Genomic DNA, 19559 nt, shown 5'->3' on the forward strand with positions numbered 1-19559 from the left:
ACAATGAAATGATAAATCATTCTTTTTTTTTCTCTTTTTTTTTTATCTGCGTTCCCACCTCTTAATTTTTCTTCATTCGGTGTTTAATCTGCAGCGCGCGTGTTTGACATTTTCACGCGATATACGGCAATTTTTTAACTCGCCAGCTGCGAGATCGTGAATGGCCAAGTATTTATTAGTTTGCCGGTGGATGTAGCGAGTAGAGGAAGCTAACGCAGAAAATATGAAGTGAAATGCAACGTAGAAAGTAGCTGAACTCTTTGAAGACTCTATACATTAAAAATAACCTTTTAACGTTTCACTGCGTAACAAAATTTGTTCCATTTGAAGATTACAGGCAGAAATATGAAAATATCACGAGCAAAAGGATACACGTATTTCAATATGACGTAGTCAAAAAGAGGAACCATTTCCATTCGATTCAAACATATTGTCGTTTAGCAATGGATGACAGACGTGTAAAGTTTTATGAAAAAAAGATAACGGCGCGTCTAATATCTAAAATATGAAATCGATATTTTCGACGTAAATATTTTTTAAATTATTAAAACGATGCGTTCGCGTATAAAAAACGAAGAATGTGACTCAGATATTTCCTCGTTTTCAACGTGTTCGTTTTTACAAGACGATTTACAAATGACTGTAAACAATGAAATATCAGGACGCGGATCACCGATAGGACGTAATGAATCATCCAATTTAATCAGCTGGTTTCTTTCAAGAGTATTATTCTCCAAGGAGGATATTCCTGCACTAGTCAGACACCGCGGTCGAAAAATAATGAAAGTTGCGTTGTAATTTTATGGAAAGTACGTGGCACGTTTGTACGCCTCCTTTTTTTCCAAATTGCTTCTCCGATATTCCATGAAACTTTTTCCACGGCGAAACATGGACATGCAACTGAAACAAGATGCACAACGGCTCCAGATAACTTTTACACTCGATCTTCCGCCGCGCATAATGTAAATGGAACCTTTCATCTTCCGAACTTGTCGAAATTCTGCTTACCCTTCCACTTCGTACGCGACACGGCAGCATACTAACCACCTTTTAGTTTCAAACAGTGTTCCCTGTTTTCGTCCGTTGTAGTTATTATTCTCGCGGAGAAAAGATTACCGAATAGGAGGGACGAGAGACGCGCGTAAGAAACTCCGCGAAATATTTAAAAGCTCTCCTTGATACCGTGATAAGTATGAGAAAAAGCTGAACAAGGGCACAAACAAGAGATCAGCTTTTTCGTATAAAATGCAAAGGCTGGGAAAGTTCGGGACACTCTCAGAACTTTAACACTTTTCGTTAATTCTGCTAACTTCTCGGGGAACGAAATAGTTGAACAAATAAGTTAATTTATAGCGAAAAGAGGGCGTAAATAATTAATTTTTAACTTAATAATTCATTTAACCGCGTTATAGTCTTCGGATTTCTCTGTTCCAATTTTACTCTTGCCTTTAATAATGTAAGAAAAGAACAAGCATAGAATTTAAAGGAGAAATCGTGCGCGTCGAGGGTAGTTCTCTCGTATTTTCCCGGAATATCGGAAATTTATTAAAAACGTAAAATCAGAAAACGCATTGCGATCGAAAATACTCGGAATAAACACGCAGCAGAATTAAACTAAATTCGTATTTCATTAATTTTCTAAATTTAACCACGACGTCGCGATAAACCTATTTCGAAAGGAGTCAGATTTATCGTTTTAATTAAAACGTGTCAACGGACGTAGAAAATATTTCAAAAACGCGAAGGAGTTAAGCTAAATTTATGTTTTACCACTTCTCCAAATTTAACCATATTATCAACTTCCTCGAAACGGATAAAAGATTTGAAAATACAAAAGCCACTCCCCTAAAACGTACTATGTCCCTGAGATATAAAAATCCTATTTGTCTTTACCAGGAACAAATATTCAACTTGCGCGAGAATTAACTAGCCGTCTAACAAAAATTTGCTTGGCAGCGGATCGGCGCTCACGCCAAGTCGAAAAGAATTCCTGAAAGTTGCCTCGTTAAACGAAACTTTTTACTAAATCCTGGGAACCTGTAGCTGACTCGTAATAATGTAACTCGGCAAGAAAGGCAAAAATTTCGTTACAGCCCGGACTAATTTACGATCCTGGTTGCAGGAACTTCGAGTACGAAGCCGGGGATTACAGTCGGCGAGTGCGTTTCGTAATGGCGCACGATCCTAACCAACTGGTCCTCCATGTAGCCGGTTACGGCGAACTGAATATCAAGCCAGAAACCGGAAGCGGAGGATTGCTGGGTAGCTCGAGCAGTCTAGCACCTCCCGGAGGATCACCGGGTCTCATGAGAAGCAAAAGCGACCACCGTCTGGCTTCGCAATACCGGCAGCAAGAGGAAGAGCGACTGGCGAGAAATCGATACGTGCCCGAATACGAGTAATTATCCCTTCTACTTTTTCCTCCAACGTTTATTTATCGTTCGTTCGTCTTTCCGTGGCAAAAAAATTCGACTATCTGCTAACTAATAGGCCGGCCATAAAACGGTTTACCTTCTTTGCATAGTGGCGCTCGATTTTTCTAAATAGAGAACCATACACCGGCGAGAAAAGCGATGCTTTTTTCGCCAGCGTATCCTTAACCTTATTCTTCTTTTTCCTGTCACGATGCTCGAGCTAGAAAAAAAAAACAAAACAAAAAAGAGATAGACCGGGGGAGGTAGATAGAATCTGTGCGAATATTCTTAGAGATCGAGGGAAAATGTATTGCGCGGGTTATGGTTGCTTCGCGCGTTAGAACATGATTCGAGTCTACTGTTTATAAAGTAGTTGGCTATACGTTTTCCAACCGAAGTGGTAACGTTTATCTGGTCAAGACAGGGGAAGCTTGACTTAGAAATGCCTGGCAAACGATTTTACAACGATCTTCGAGTGTTTCGAAGGGAACAATGCGGCACGCTGTGCAGCAAAGAACGGAGAAACTGTGTCTGTCAGTCCGATGAAAGGACGTACCTCTCCGAGAAAATGACGACGGCAAGAGAAAAAGAGACATTTCGTTGGTAACTAGCTGACCGGTAAAAACGTGTTTGACCGTGGACGCAGATTACTTTGGAGTATTGCCAAACGGCATCCGTGGTGGGCATACATTTTTCAGGATGTCCCACATATCTATTCTAGCAAATGTTATAAATACACGAGGCTCCACTGGCTGTATCTTTTTCCTGGCGTGGGCCGGGCAACAACTTCCTCGAGGCCGAAATAGGCATGGTCGAGTTTAATTACCAGTCGTTTCGTGTAATACGCACACCGGCCGGTCTAATAACCCACCTAGTCAACATGTAAATAAAAAATCCTCTTGATATATAGAAATTCGCCAGGGTGAGTAGGAGACTTTTACGAGTACATTATATGTGTTATACGCAACATTTTGAAATTTTGTTAGCACCGCGACGGTATCCGACTGTTGGGATCACGTCGGTGAAGTTGGAAATAAATTTGTAAATGTACATAGAAGTTACAAGATATTTAGCGCAAGAATATAATTCGCCAACATGAGAAAAATACTTTAACAGTCCAGTTCTCCATCGTAGTGATAAGCCTCGATATTCAGCGGGACCATCTGTGTCTAATTTTTTCATAAACATACATTTGCAGTGGACATCTTGTAACTTTCACACGTATTCAAATCGGTTTCAAACTTTGCCAATATAATCACGACAGTCGTGTCTGAATACAGTCAATGACAATTAAATATCAAAATGTTTTATATAACATGTAGTATATGTACGTAAAAGTTTTCTATGCTAAATGTTCAAATAACAATTAATTAACGGAAGCGCGCAACCTACGAACGCTATAGCGTACCGTGTCCTCGATACGGTTGCAAGAAACTGCAATTAACGACGTTCTCGTTGCATGTCTATTGTCGCTAATTCGGTAGTTTTCTGACTGATAATCGAGGGTAGTTATATGAAGCTGTAGCATGCAAATTCGTCAGCCTGGTTCGTGCATCGAAATTTATTACAGCAACTAGTCGGGATTTATTTGTTTTACCAGCTAGCTCGGAGAACGACTGAATTTTACTCGCGTACGAAGGGACTTTACGCAGTCTACAAGCATCGACGATTTAAAGTTGCAATTTCAATACAGAAACTTGAATAATAGTAGCTGAATATTTGATATTCGATGCTGTATTTCACAGTAGCGCGAGAGAAACTGGAAATTACTTTTATCGGTTGTCAACGTTTCGAGAAAACGCGTTTCCAACTGACAATAGACATATCAATCGCTCGAAAGTTCACCTGCGTCGCTTTCGGGACAGAAATATTTCGTATTAGGATCCTCTTACGCGATAATTTACCAACTAATGATACGATGAATCGACAAAAGTTACGAGTTATTGGTCATAAAGTGTTCTTTTCTAATTTTAGAATTTTACATCGAACAGAATAATGAATGGCAATTTGTGAAATTGTAAAAACAATTTTATCATCGTGTACTGTATAACTTCATTTGTTTTATCACCAGGCTCGTTATTTATAACTTGTGATTTGTAACTTGTGGAACCCTATTAATAACATCAATTCGATTACGCGAGAGGGCTCCGAAACGAACGAATCTATTTAAATAAACGTTGAATAAAATTTGCTAAAGTCGAATTTCAAGTTCGATATTGTTTAATTTCCCGTCCGAAAGCCTTCATAAATAGAAATTAATATCTCGCGTTTCGAACGTGCAAGAGATTGCGCCACATGAACAAGGCGCAGCACATTTGAACGAGATCAATTATCAACACCGTACACGATCGTTCTCCTTGCTGATCTTCTCTCATTATACGAAGCCATCCCTGTGTCTGCGAAGCGATAATTAAGCAACACTCGGATAAACCCGATGAATCTATTACTGTGCACTGCCTTGAAAAGCAGATAACCCAGTTCCAGAAAATCGCGACCAGGGAAATGTAGCGTTTTCATCCGTGCCTCGAATTCCATTCGAAGAAATTAATCGTTAAAAGTGAATATCGTTGTCCCTGCAACTAGTGAAACGAAAGATGAATTATAACGGAAAGGGGAACAGAGTCGCGTTAAATTTTAATCTCATCCTCCTGTTTTTACGTCCATCCTTGTGCTTCCTTTTTTTTTTCGCCGCTTCGATTTCGATGGGATCGTTAAAGCGTGCACTTACAAAATTGCTACTCGTTAGTTGTGCGACGTATCTGCGACACGTGTCACTCGAAATTGCTAGGATAGACGATGGCTGATAACAATGCAGAGACGCTTTATTGTCAGATGATCTTAGTTCGATTAGAGTGGACGTTCCAGCGGAATTGTTAGTGACAGGCCGAATAGTATTCGGGTATCTCCATCTTCTTCCATCGTCTTGTCCCTAATTCGTGGAATTCATTTCAAACGTTGGAAATCAAATTTTTAATATCGTCCATGTAGCATCTTCCAAATTTAATATTCGAAGGAAATCAGTGAAGTTTAGCTAACGAAATTAATTCCATATATTGTATTACGTTCGTAGCATTAGCTGCCTAGCATTTTCTTCCGCTGTGTTGCTCCCAATTTGTAGAATTAATTCTAGAAATTATAATTAGAATTTTGAATATCTTCGAAAATACCAACGAAGAAATCTTCCATTCTCTTGGCCTTAATTTATAATATTAATGCTAATTCAAATAATAAACAGAAAATTAAAGATGTGAAAATCGAAATTCGTAATATCATTCGTCTAGAATCTTTGAAATCTAATATTCGCAAACATGGACAAAGAAATAATAGAATTATTGTTGCGACAGGTACGATGCACCAGAATACGAAGTGCCGAGGAACAAATCGAGATACAGAAGTCGATTTATGCGACACCGGGACGGGGACGATTCGGATGGCGACTCGAGGTCGACCGTGAGGTTTACGTCGACGCCACAGGAGCCCTCGGGACTTCGTGAACGTGTCCTGGACACAGAAGACGCGGCACGCGGGCCACTCTCCGGGATTTTTCGACTCACAGACTCGCCGCGTATTATGAAGAAGCTTCAAGAATACGAGAGAGCCGGAAAAAGAAAGAAGGAGGAACCGGTGTCACATCCTGCTCAACAACCTCAACCACCAAAACCTCAGGTTAATGAATAGCAATTTCACCCCTTTAATTCCGACCACGGTTATTTCAACGCTACGAAACTCTTCCACGAGTTACTTCAATAAAATACTCAGTACTTTTTTTGTCTCGCTTGTTTTCGATAAAAAGAAAAACTATGCAGGGAATTTAGCTTGTAACTACAGTATATCGCACGCGAATCGTTGAATTTAATTCGAAAAAGCGAACCTCTGTTTAGCCGATGCCGTTCAGTTTGTGCAGTTTTAACGGTGGTTATCGATTTCCTGGTCGACTCCCACCTCTCGTAATATTCTCAACGTTCCCGTAGATTTCTCGACTAAAGAAAACAACACTCGGCGCCAAATGAAATTATCGTGTTTACAATTATACCACTGAGATCGTATATTTCGAACGATCAATTCGATTCGACCACGGCAACGTAAAGCATCCGCCTGATCAATAGTTGAGATCTTCGTTTTCTCGAACAACCAGAACCATCGTTACGATACGTATGAAATCCATTTATAAATTAAATCGATTGAATTTTTCAGTTCGTCCAATTCGTACGATCGTATTTAGTTTGGACAGTGACGCCACAGTACAGAATTTTCACACGGATTCCCATATTATGACAGGCGATATACGCGAATGGATCGTAAGAGACGGTTCGATGGGCAAGCTCGGCGAAAGTAGCTTCGAAATCCCGCGTTATATCGCTTGGATGCGATTCAACGGGAACTAAATTTTTGATCGTTCGATCTATACGTGTATAGTACCGATACACACGACTCGTAGGAAAACGTATCGCTGTCTCTATGGACACGAAAAGGGAATAAATCTTGAATTTAAAGTAATTGAATATTTCACGCCGGAAAACAGAAGCGTGCCGCAATATGAAATGTATACTTGATCTCGATTCATAAATATGTAAATAATACGAGACACGAGTGAATAAATTTAGTTTGTAGTTGGCCGTTGTATATTTTTGTACGAAATTCTATTATAATACAAATGAAACATATGAATACACGAATATATTTTGCTCATCAAGAAAAAAGGTTAATCTGTTTCTCTCGTGTTCACTATGCGACAAATCCTCTCTCTTTGTCCCATTACCACACATCTATTCATTCGCTGTTGCATTTCTATGCGTACGTAAAATCAAGGTTAGCATTTTAATGCATCGCCCACGCGTGTGACGAATCACACGGTCAACGTAAAAAGATCTCGACTTGTCCGTAAGCACCTAATCACCAACGAGTAATTTATCCTCAGACTTGGCTCATACAGGAAAACAGGAGAAAGGAATAATGGAATGTTTAAGAAATTTTTTAAGACAATGGAATATAAGAAAAGATGTTAAAGCATTTATCAGGAAATTTCCACCAAGTTATCGTAATGTACTCGTTAAATATTTTCTTTTTATCGCGTAGGTCCAAGTCAGAAAAGTGCCGACAGCGATGGCGAGACAAACCAGCGAGGATGACGAGATTTCTAGGATTAAAAAGCAGAACAAAACGGCGGCCACACCTGCGACTGAAACGCTGGAAGAACGACAACCAGTATCCACACCTACGCCTGTTCATCCGCCTCCAAGGGAACAGTCTGAACGAGAACCGGAAGAACCTGCGCGAAGACCGATGCCCGCGAGGTTCGTATTTAAAATTATGCTTCGTTTTGGCTAAAGTAATCCCTGCACCTGTCCGATTTGTTAATACAATAAGCTCGCTGAGACAATTTAGATACCTGTGATTGATAGTAAAATATACAACTCGATCGAATTCGGCCATAACATTAAGTCACCAGGATCTCGGTCTGTGCGCGTTCCAGTAGTAGAGGCGCGTATCTAGTCGGACAGGCTGATTTATGCCTACCCGATAGGAACCAATCGGTTCGATGGAATATTCCAAGTTCCAGAGGCGGCTTCTACTCAATCTCATAACGTAGTATTACCCTGTAATTGGTGAATTATGTGTGTGTGTGTGTGAGACAGTATTAATGAGACACTTTTATTCCCCTTATTCCGGAAACCATTATTCTTCTTATCACTTTACCTTGTACGAAATGTGATAATTGAAAAACTATTTGAAATGGCGATAAATAATTTCCATATTTAGAACGTACTTTGACAGCGTTCGTTTCTGAAGGTTCAAGTAGCAAATTAGAGTGTCCTTTTTCAATTTTCTTTTTTTCTCAAATATTGGACTTTTTTAACTCTTGAATTATACTTTGCTCACCCAACATGGCTCGCAGTTTAAACTGACGAACGAAAGGTCAGCGTAATATATTTTCGAAAATGCTTCTAAAATAAAAGAGATTCTTATCGACATAGCGAAAGTAATTTTGAATCAGCGAACGTAGAAAGAGGTGAGAAAATGATTCGGAACGAATAGCGGCTGTGTCGGTCAATAGAATCCCGAATTGAACAATTCCGCACCTATGATCCGCTGTTGATCGTTTATGCAGCAGTTTATACCGTGATCTGGAATAGGATTTTGGAATACGCGCAACCACAGAATGGATGAATCGTAGGCGGATGATTGCGTTATACGAGATCGAACAAAGAGAGCTGCGATGTAAACTAATGTCATCGGTACAAATTACGTACGAATGTTCGCTGCTCTATCGAGTTTACTGACTACAGGAAGTCGTTAATTGAAATATCGTTGCTCGTAGGAGAACTTCCACGGATACCCACACTCCTGCGACGAGAAGCGCTTCATCAGACTCGAGCACGGGCTCCGAGAGCTCAGGAGGATCAGGAATCCGCAGCACGGGTGCACCATTCACCGCCGAGGAAATGAAGCAGAAATACTTGTCGAGAGCACCGACGTCGAACGCAACATCTACGATCTCGTCGCCGCACAGCGGTACACCACCGACTGCCAAAGACACCGCCAACGCTTCTCCCACTTCGCGATCCTTTCAGAGCCGTTTTTTAGGCGCAGGTAAGTTTCTACTTTAACCACCATACCGCTACGCGAATCAACGCGAAAAGCGTCTAAATTGGACATCGATCCTTCTTCTAACTCGTGTCAATACCTTTCTGTGTGTTCTCGTTTAAAATTATTTATCTTCCCGGCAAGTGATTTCCGACTTCAAGTAGATCGTGTATATTTGAACGCTACAGGGAACGAGCGAGATAAATTAAACTGACAATCTGGTTACGAGGAAACAATTTTAAAATTCGCTAGAGGTACAAGAGCAATATTATATTTTATATTCTTGAGCATATGCAAAGATATTTGCAAAAGGTATTTGCGCATGTCCTTATCTCTCAACGAGACGTCGATTTTATCGTCGATGAAAGCGCTGCTAGGAGATGCGAACTTTCATATACTTGGGTCTAATTAATTATGAATATAATGCTCACTCGCAAATTTGATAATATCGGAAATTCCTTCACCGTCGTCGATCAACGGCCATCATCATCGGGCAACGTCGAAAATTTCCGGTATCGACGCAAGGATTACCGCGAAATATCCTAGAACCGGTTATTTCACAGATAAACGTTTAACGACCCAAATCTTAAGGTCATTATGATTATACCACGGGCGCCATTAACGAATCCACGTCCGATCCAAACGACGTTTCTCGAAAACGTAATTTCGCCTGGAAAGCGAAACGCGGAAGACCGTTTGATATTTATTTGAACGTGTACCGGATTTTCACATATCTCTGTAGGTAACCGTGCAGCCCCGCCGCCACCCACGCAACCACCTCCAGCGGCGCGAGAGGAAACGGCCATAAAGAAGAAGGAGGAAGAGGAGGAGGACGACGAGGAAACTAGTAGTTCCTCGGAGGAGACGGAATCCGAGACTGAGGAGGAATCGGAAACCGATGCACATCCGTCGGGCACGACGACCTCGACAACACCCTCGACCACTGCACAGGATCGTCAGAGAAGCGAATCCGCGATGGCGAGGACAGATATCGGGCCTCTGCTCGCTCGAAGCGCAGAAGCTAGACGAGGTAGCAAGGAAGACTCTCCTACGACCAGGCAAGTATATTTTCTGCCGACAATTCTAATTCGAGGGTTTCTTGTTTCTATTAACAAGTAACATCGTGCGAGAATCCATCGATCGACGTGTGTACGTACGTGGCGAGCATATAAATAGAGAAAGATAGGCATAAATTCAATTTGTAATTATTCTTTGAAATTAAAAATTCGAAGGTCGTGTTCGAAAGCACAGTAGAACCTTGATTATTCAAACTAATCTCGCGTTGTTTAAACAAACGAATAACGTTATTCTCGTATGGGAGAAACTCGTTTATTTTCAACTATTTTTACAAACGTTAACATCAAACGAGAACAGAAAGTTTCGAATAAAAATGTAGCGATTTATTTCGCGTCTACTTTTGTTTTCCAAGGGACCATTCCCAGGCGTTCTAATTTGTTCATCGTTTCGTTGGTCGATGTTCCGATAATTAAGATTCTACTGAACGAAAAATGAATTTCCAACGCCTACGTTATAGAGGAAGAATGATAATGAAACAATTTATGATACAGTTGATCGAATCTACGAGTACGAATCTTTATTTAAATGAAACCATCTCGTAAATTAAAAGAGAAGCTTTAACAGGCTGATTTTTTGCTTCCATCGCGAGATCAAATTTTGCGAAAAGCAATGCAAACGAGGGGTTCACCGCGTGTATCCGGGAATCAATCTATACCTTCCGACTTGTTTCTTTATCTTAATAAATAACGACGGTGATGCAACTTAATTTGAAAGAGTGAAAAATCAATAAATAGCGTGGACGAACGGTGTACCAAGAGTTTTATCGTAGCAAACGACGTCGATAGGAGAATTGATCGTAACTTCAAACTGTTTAACAATAATCTTTCGGACGATATCTCGCGACGAACTCTCGAGCCATAAAGCTTCGAGAATCGGTCAGAAATTGCTAGCGATGGTTAGACGATGATGTACACGTAGAGAATACCATCGTAAAGTCGGTTATAGATCGGTACAAGGAGATTGACGAAACGAACTGATAATTCGGGGAAACGCGCGGTGACAAGCGTTAAAGGAAAATTGAACTAGAATATCGAGCGATGTCAACTCGTGTCTCAGGTATTCGTCGCCGAGAGGAAGTCCCGCGCATTCGGTGACGAGCCCGACAACTACGACGACCACGACGCCGACGGGCGGCGCCGCGACAACGCCGGCCGGCTACACCAGCAGGTTCGTAGCACACGTAGATCACGGTCAGATTCATCAGGCCAGTTCTAATTCCAATAACCCCCACGACCGTAATCGTTTTAGGACGTTTAGTGACGAACCGTCAAACACCGATCGTGTCGAGGATTACGAAATCGCGGCTAAGAACGCGGATTACGATATTGTCGGTGCAGACGGATCGATGGTTAAACCGCAGTCGAACAAACGAACCTATATACCGGACGATAGTACGGACACCGACGAAACGATCACCTCATCCTCCTCCTCCTCCGCCACTAGATTCAAAAGTCTCGAAGGTAACGGTAACGATAGTCGAGTAGAGAACCGCAGCGAGGTCAACGAAGACGCGTTAATGGAAGGTCGTTCGGGGAACGACGTGAACTCTTCGTTATCCGCTTGGACCGACCGACGGGCGTCGCTCGCTCAACCAGCTACAATCCGAGATAATGGATACCAGGCAGATAAGACTGCGAGTTCCAATGGATCCCTGGAAACCTCGCGAGAGACGGCCATCAACGGTGACGGAAGGAAATACGCGAATGGATCGAGCGATAAATCCAACAACGTGGAATCGAGTTCGGAGAGCGAATCCGAGAGCGGCACCGAGAGCGCCACTGACAGCGACTCTGAAAGAGACGAGGAAGAGGACAAAGAATCCAGAGACGAGAATAGTAACATAATGAATAAAAAGACTGAAAACCCGGAGCAAGGTCGAGCCTCGGACATCCAACATCTGAACGATACCAGCAGCGAGGATGAATCGACCAGTTCGGAGACCGATGACCAGACTACCGTATTAAGCGTACCGTCCAACTCTCATTCCGAAAATAGTTACACCGTTCTGGAACGATACGACGATAGAAGCACGAAGCGGCGAAGCTCCTCGATACTCGATGACAAAAGTATCGAGGAATTGTTCGACGACAACGGATGGGTGATTACTGATCAGGATCTGCAGGCAGAAAAACCTCGGAGAATCTCGAAAGGTTTCAAATCGATCGATCGCAATGACTCGGGCGTAAACAACGAAAATACCGACAACGAGTCATCCTCGAACGACGAGAAAAGTAACATTCTGGATAGCGATACGATGGACAAGGAGGATAACGAAAGGACTGAAAACCAGAAGGCGTTAAGTGTATCCGAATCGTCTGAAAGTTTATCGAGAAGTCGAGCATATAGACAAAGTAGCATTGGCAAGAACGGTTGGCTAGTGTCGGACGAATCCGAGACTGAATCTGACAGAGCCACTTCACCCGTGGAAAATGCTGCGATCCGAACCGAGGCCGATACGACAGAGGCTTCGAAGAATGTAGCGAGTATCGAGGATGAGAGAATGAATGACGATGATGCGTCAACACCGACGTCGACCACGGTGAACGAGAAAAAATCTGAAAGTGGGAAAGATTCGATCGTGGCCGACAGCGTCGACGAGAACGGTTGGGTGATTCTAAACAAGGTGAACAACTCGTCTACGGGGAAAAATATCGAGGGCGGAAGCATGGACGAGACGAGCACGATTCGTTCCCAAACGACCGACCTCGTAGCGAGATCTAACATTGAGAACGGTGCATTAGTCGCGAACGCTACCCAATCCAAAGAGACCGAGACTTGCAACGAGCACGAGGACACGCCTGGTGTCGATATCACTATACCGATGCAAATGGTAACCACCGTTTTCTGTGTGTCCGTACTGTGTTACAGCGTTCTAATCAATCTGTTCCTGTAACCTGTCTACTATACACCTCTTTGCCCATTTCTCACCGTATTTACGTTCACGCCTTCTTTTTGTCGTTGTTCGTCGGTGTTAGTAGTAAAAGACTGCAAAGACTACTCTCACGGATACAGACGAGACTGTCTCGATTGCAAGATACGACGCAGCAGTTTCTTCGTTCGTTATTTTTATCCCTGCGTTCGTTCGCTTCGATTCCCTCTCGTTCTTCGTGTTTCCTTCGTGGCAGGAAGGAACGCCGGCCTCGTGGAACGTTTGTTTCAAACCGTAAAAGAGAAACAGAGATCGGGGAGGAAGGTGTCGAACGTAGAAAGAATGGAATTCCTTGGACTCTTGCTCGACGAACGATTCGTTTACCTGTGTTTCGTCTGAACTCGAGCACTGGCTATTTGTTGCCTCTTTTCGCGAAACTGCTGCCCGGGATCTGGCGTCTTCTAACGTCTTTCAATCGATATCATCGACCATTCATTCACGTCGGATCACAGACATTCGAAACAAAAAAACGAACGAACAGAGTATGCATAATATAACCGATTAGACCTCAATCGAGTATTTATTGTATGGTAAAAAAACTTGCATTTTATATATTGTGATAATCGTACGTACGATCGTAAGTGTAACTTTTTGTTCCTACGTTGATCACCCGCGACTATTAATCCCCGCATTGCTCAATAAACGTAGCTTCGTAGACGCGGAAGAAAAATTAAGAAACACCGCTCTAGTCGGCAAAACTAAGCGTAGTTCAGCGCAATTAAAGAAACCGTCCTCCTACAGTGCAGCTTAAGTCCACGCTGAAATAAACGCTTTTGAGATCGTTCCCATTGAGAACACGGCCGCGCTAATGGCACGTCGTGAGACGAAATGTGACGCGTAAGACTATTACGATTACAGTGGTTACGTATTCCAACGAACTGGCTTTCTCACGAACGAAACATCTAACGACTGCGACGCACATACCCATAAAAATCTGTGTATATATTTGATACATATTTAACGTATCGAATTCGTCGGAACGTCAATTCGTCCGGCTACGCATCCACTGTAACCATAGCCTAACGCGTGACAAGCCATTCCCGTTAACCCGTGACCATTTTCATATCATTGAAACTTTTTGTACTCTTTTTCCTAGTGAATAGACTTGCGTCAGTTTGTTGGTGTGGTAAATAAACTGCATTTCTTTGTGATAACTCGTATTATTTATTTCCCTCTCAACATGTCCTCAGTTTAGATAAGCATATAACAGAAGAACGAAACAGAGAAATGTCGTATCCCGCCTGCAAATCTCTATACTATCTGTTCGTTGCTATTACTCGTATCTTTCACGCGTCTCTGTTGTTTGTTTTTTCTTCAAATTGTATTTATCGTTTCTTGTCACCTCAGTATTCCAAGTATCTGTGTCGTTCGCTCTTCTTATTCGTATACTTTGTTGTCATTCCTTCAGAAAATACGTAACAAGCGTAGAGAATAAAAAAGGAAGAAGAAAAATGCATCTTTATTTATTGCACTAACAGATTGAACGTTCTCGTCTCAGAATCATGTGAAATCCTCTCGTTACTCGTTTACACGCACCACCCACCCACCCACCCCCCCAGCCCCTAGCGAGAAATTTCCACGAAGGCGCTCAGCTTTCCTTTATATTTAAGACCTACCTCGAACTCTGTTGCACCACATCAAGATGCACGCACGCTCATACCACGAATTTACAGCTTACTCGACGAAAATGTAGTTCCGAGGAGAAGGTAAAAATCGATCCACGTGTAAGAGGCTCGCTGCCATCAAGGTATCATACATGTTCGTAATCGACGTTGAAAAACTTAGTGTTAGATGGTTTAAAAAACGATACAAGGCTTGTTCCGATCAAATTATCGAACGAACAAGCGAAGCTATCGTTTGCGACGTAGATAGTTTAATCGGGGTTTTAATGATTTAACAACGACAATTTGGACCTGATAACGCTTCTTCGAATCTGATTAACCTGTTTGCAATCACGCGCGAGATATCTCGCGATACAGCGTCGTTCGTGTAACGATGAAAAATGATGAAAAATTTTATTAAGTTGCAAATTACAAATCGATGAACCAACGTCTTGGACGGATAGGTGGCAGCTTTTCACAAACGATATCCGTTACGATATTTATCACACGATGGTAGAAGAAGGATATTCTGAATTTTTTTTATGAACCTGATTCTCTGTTGCGGAAAATATTTTCGATATTTTGATAAAAATATCTGTTCACGAAATATGAATAAATGTGCAACGTTGAATGAAGGACGTGTTATACGTGTAGGGGAAAAAATGCTCACTTGATTTTACCTATAAATATTGAAAAAACAGACACGTGAGATATTTCATCCTTGACGCTACATGAATAATATTTCATCGTGTGATATCTCGTTCGCGGTTACAAAACGGTTAAGTGATTTCCTTTCGAGCTTCCCTAATAACGATGAACGTTATGGACCATTAAGTAACATCGAATTCGAAATTCACGAATGTCAACGCGAGAACACGTGAAATATTACGTAAGAAACTAATGTGACCGCATTATGCACGATACGGAAAGTGCCGAGGTATGCCGTAAAGGGTTTAAATATAACCCGTTTGTTACTTTAAATATCCTACAGCTCGGATAGTCAGTGGATCTATATCGGTCTGTAGTCTACTTGACTGGAAACACGGATGTTATTCCAATACGTTTTAGCGTTTGGCGTTCACTAAACGCGGTAGCTCGAGAATCATCTCGAGATTTTAAAGCGAACGGTACAAAAAAACGTCGTGGAAACTGCCGAACCAGCGAGATGTAGCGTTTAAGGTGTTTGAACGTTACGACCTGGTTGAAACATTTTCTCTGGCCCGAAAACACGATGAACCAGAACGTTCGAAAATTCGATGGCGACTGAAACATCGGCGCTGTTCAAAGTTTGCACGAGGAAAGCAGAAAAATGTAGGTTGGAAGTGGTCTTAAAATTTTACGATTACTGTTTGCGGTAACTTCTCTGTCATACATATTTACCACGTATATATCAAACAAGGAATGTTTATCGTGGCCAAGAACTGATCGAAAAAGAACGTGTCTTGGAGAAACGCGTGTTAGATGAAAAATAATTCGAATGGAAAATAAATTCTTCTATAAGTTAAAATAGGAGATGCAACAAACCAGTATCCAATTAACAGGAAATTAGAAATTCCTTGTTGCATGCATTCGGCACTCGTAGCTCGACTCTTTCATTCTGTTACTGCTAAAAACACGCGAATGAATCGTTTGATCTCGAATTGAAACGCAACGGCGAATTTTATCGGATGATCAAAAAAAAAAAAAAGAAAAAAGGAAAAAGGAAATCGATAACTGAAAGCAAAAGGTCTACTTCCTCCGGAATAAAATTGCTTCCGATGATGCATAGTTCTTGCTTACTCGCCACTTTACACAATTTATGAGGGATATGATAAAGAACTGACATATCAAACAGCGTGCTACAGATTGATATATAACACAGTAGATATGCATCCGTTTTCACTACTCTGTACACCATGGATACACGGCTGATTACACGTCAGATTTATACCACGTTGTGACTAATTGCCATGGATCCCACGATAGAATGGTAACTAACACTTGGACTGATATAATAGTGAGAAAATGTAACGCGATATATCACGAGAATAGGACGTACGTATGGTTATCAATGAATACCGGTATGATTAGAAGATAAGCTGGCAGAATGCGAAACTATCGCTTCGAGATCGCGACACTCGGTTTCGGGGGACGAAACACGTCACGAACTGCATCATCATCCATCAAACGTATTTCATTCTGACGTACGTGTTACTAAATATATAGCTATAACTGCAAGTTAACAGCTCCAACATTTCGACGACTCAAGCTTCAGTTTTCTGCTCTTCAAATAACCAAAGAAGCTGTTGATGTCTGCGCGAATATCCGTGAACTGGACGAAGTACGGAATCGGTCGCTTGTAACTCGTACGGTGGCTCACGAAAGTATTTGAACACTTAGCATAGCAAACTTCTATGTACACATTCTATGTGTTGTATGAAACATTTTGAAATTTCATTGCCATTGTAGCGACACGCGAGTGTCACGATTCTATTTATCATATTTGAAACCAATGTAAAAATGTAAATAGAAGTTACAAGATATTTCCTACAAACATATAGGGATTCGGTTAATAATTATGAGGTTCGTGAATTTTGTAAGTAATGTCGTTTTGTATTTTACATTTCCCTCGAAGGACGTCATTACGTCGCACAAGTATTTTACGTCAAAATTTTAACAACTATTAACAGAGGAATTAAAAATCAGTAAAAACATAGAATATCGGGAAACGACAAATAACGTTCATCGACAAGTATGATGAAACTTCTGCGTTTTGGACCTACATATGCTTGCATTATTACAACTATGTTGCAACTTCTATGTACATTTTCGGATTAGTTTCAAACCCTACCAATATAATCATAATCATAATCGTAACCAAGCGACAATGAAATTTCCAAATGTTCTACAACATAATAATATATAGTGAGAGATTTTAAACTGATAAATCTAACTACCTTTAATTTATATACATTTTATGCTACACGTATCTGTGCACACTGTACAGTTACACATACTTGGATATATTTAACAGTATAGGAAACGTTCCTTACTGTAGAAAAGTACTTCTGTCACTGTCGTTCACAAGAGATTTCTACAGGTGTTCGAATACTATCGCGAGCCACTGTATATGTTCCCAATGGATCGATAACCTTTGACATAGACACTTATCGATGGCCAATCGATGTTTTGTCCCATTTTAATCCACCGAGTAACAACAGGCTTCTCGATTAACAAGTTCGATCTGAACGAGCCAACCTTCGTTCCGCAATGTTTCAGGTTCCTGAACAAGAGCAGAAGCCAGGCGGCGATGATGGCGAGCCGGGAACGAGAACGGGAGCGCGAAAGAGAACGAGAACGAGAACGAGAACGCGAAAGGGAAAGAGAACGGGAGAGAGAACGCGAACGAGACGCGGACACGGAGGTCGATTCGCCGCTGTCGACGAGGTCACGGTACGCCGCGTTGAAAGAGAGAAGACAACGGCTGGCTCGGTCCAGAAGCTCGCACAACTTCGGCGGAGATGACCTCGACCTCGACGAAGAGCCACCCTCTCCGACGACCCAGTCGCCGAACGCTTACTTGGCTGCCAAGTACGGAGCCGGCTCTGAACTGGCCAGAAGTCGGAGTACTCACGCCTTAAAGTCGAGAGAACCGAGTCCAGAGCGTGATAGGGTTGGCACAGAGAAGGATGGCGCAGCTTTGAGTTCGTGGGCACGATACTTGAAGAACAAATACGGGAATCGCACCACCAAAGACAAAGAGCCCTCGTCCTCCGCCTCGACGATTCCATCATCGAGGTACGGTATTAACGTTGAGTGCTTTCACGGCTTTTGTGGTCAAGCCGGGTTGTTTATGTTCGTATCTAATATTTTTACTGTTCTAGCTCGTCAAAAAGCATAAAAAGATTTTGTATCGATTTTTGTAAAGATGTATTGGAATAGTGAAATATGAAATTGGAACACACTGAAATGTGTCGCAAAAATGAATTATTATATTATATTAGGTTAATTGAAGAGCTCGTAGCTTTTTCGATAAAAAGAAAAAACCGAACAGATTTTCAAAGAGAAATTGGTGAAAGTATTTGATAAATTAATATGTTATGTACTATTCGGTGAAATTGATACTGTACGGAAATGAATTACCTTTGATTCTTTCAAGTTTCGTTACGAATTTTCCAAACAACTCAATGCCATCAGCTTTTAAATCAAACGGTCGAAAGATTTTTCTGGGAAGATACAAATGTGCAAATGAAGTTTCATACTCGCGGTATAAATATTCACAGAGGCTGAAACGATTAAATTGCTTCGATCAATGATAAAGGAATTTCCCTTTCTTAAGACACGATAGAGTCGTTCTTTTAATTTTATTTGCAGTGGAAGCACTACCTCGAGGAGATTATCGCTGGGACTACCTTTGAGGCACGGTGGTCAAACATCCTTCGAATCTTCTGACGACGATCAAAAAAACCCGTCAGGCTCCCCCACGTCCCCTACAGCAGCTCCCGTTATACCCGCGGCAGCAGGTTCCTCCACTAGGTGAGTCTATTTATCATTTAAGCCTGTCACAAGCCACATTGATCAACTTGGTAAATTGAAAGATAAAAAAAAGCAATCATGTTGCAAATATTATTTTTAAATTTACTTCTTCAAATTTTCTATAGCTTGTATCATCCTCTTGCAATAAATAAACAATATCGATTGTTCCTTGAGAATGGAACGTTAATCGCATTTACTTTGCAGCTGAGATTAAGACCAGCGTGAGGAATGCGGGCTCGATCGAGTCATTTCGAACAGACCCGACAAAATCATGAAAATGAGCACGCGTATTGGCCAAAAGTGCCACGTATTCAAATAAAACAACATAGCAACGCGTAAGGGTGAACGATAGAGAGCAGCACATTCTTTGTCCCTGTGTCAACCCGCTAGTTATCTTTTCAGTTCTAATGCAGTACTTATGTAACGAAACTGAAAAAT

General features: G+C 41.5%; 1 protein-coding gene across 10 annotated transcripts in view; it reads left to right on the forward strand.

The window, feature by feature from the left end:
- LOC126922516 (RING finger protein nhl-1) overlaps nt 1–19559 on the forward strand; it is a 56659-nt gene that overhangs the window by 34373 nt on the left and 2727 nt on the right. For 6 of the 10 annotated variants that reach the window (XM_050735136.1, XM_050735131.1, XM_050735132.1 and 3 more), the window contains 8 exons: nt 2123–2398; nt 5759–6080; nt 7491–7708; nt 8734–9005; nt 9742–10057; nt 11133–11243; nt 11325–12906; nt 17865–18249. In XM_050735136.1, coding sequence (XP_050591093.1) covers nt 2123–2398; nt 5759–6080; nt 7491–7708; nt 8734–9005; nt 9742–10057; nt 11133–11243; nt 11325–12906; nt 17865–18110 — 3343 coding nt within the window. In that variant the 3' untranslated portion in view covers nt 18111–18249. Of the gene's footprint in view, nt 1–2122; nt 2399–5758; nt 6081–7490; nt 7709–8733; nt 9006–9741; nt 10058–11132; nt 11244–11324; nt 16313–17864; nt 18384–18959; nt 19122–19559 lie in introns of those variants that run through there. The other 4 variants (XM_050735138.1, XM_050735140.1, XM_050735137.1 and 1 more) reach the window with 3 other exon arrangements.

This window comes from Bombus affinis, chromosome 12, assembly GCF_024516045.1.
Source record: "Bombus affinis isolate iyBomAffi1 chromosome 12, iyBomAffi1.2, whole genome shotgun sequence".
Taxonomy (NCBI): Eukaryota; Metazoa; Arthropoda; class Insecta; order Hymenoptera; family Apidae; genus Bombus; species Bombus affinis.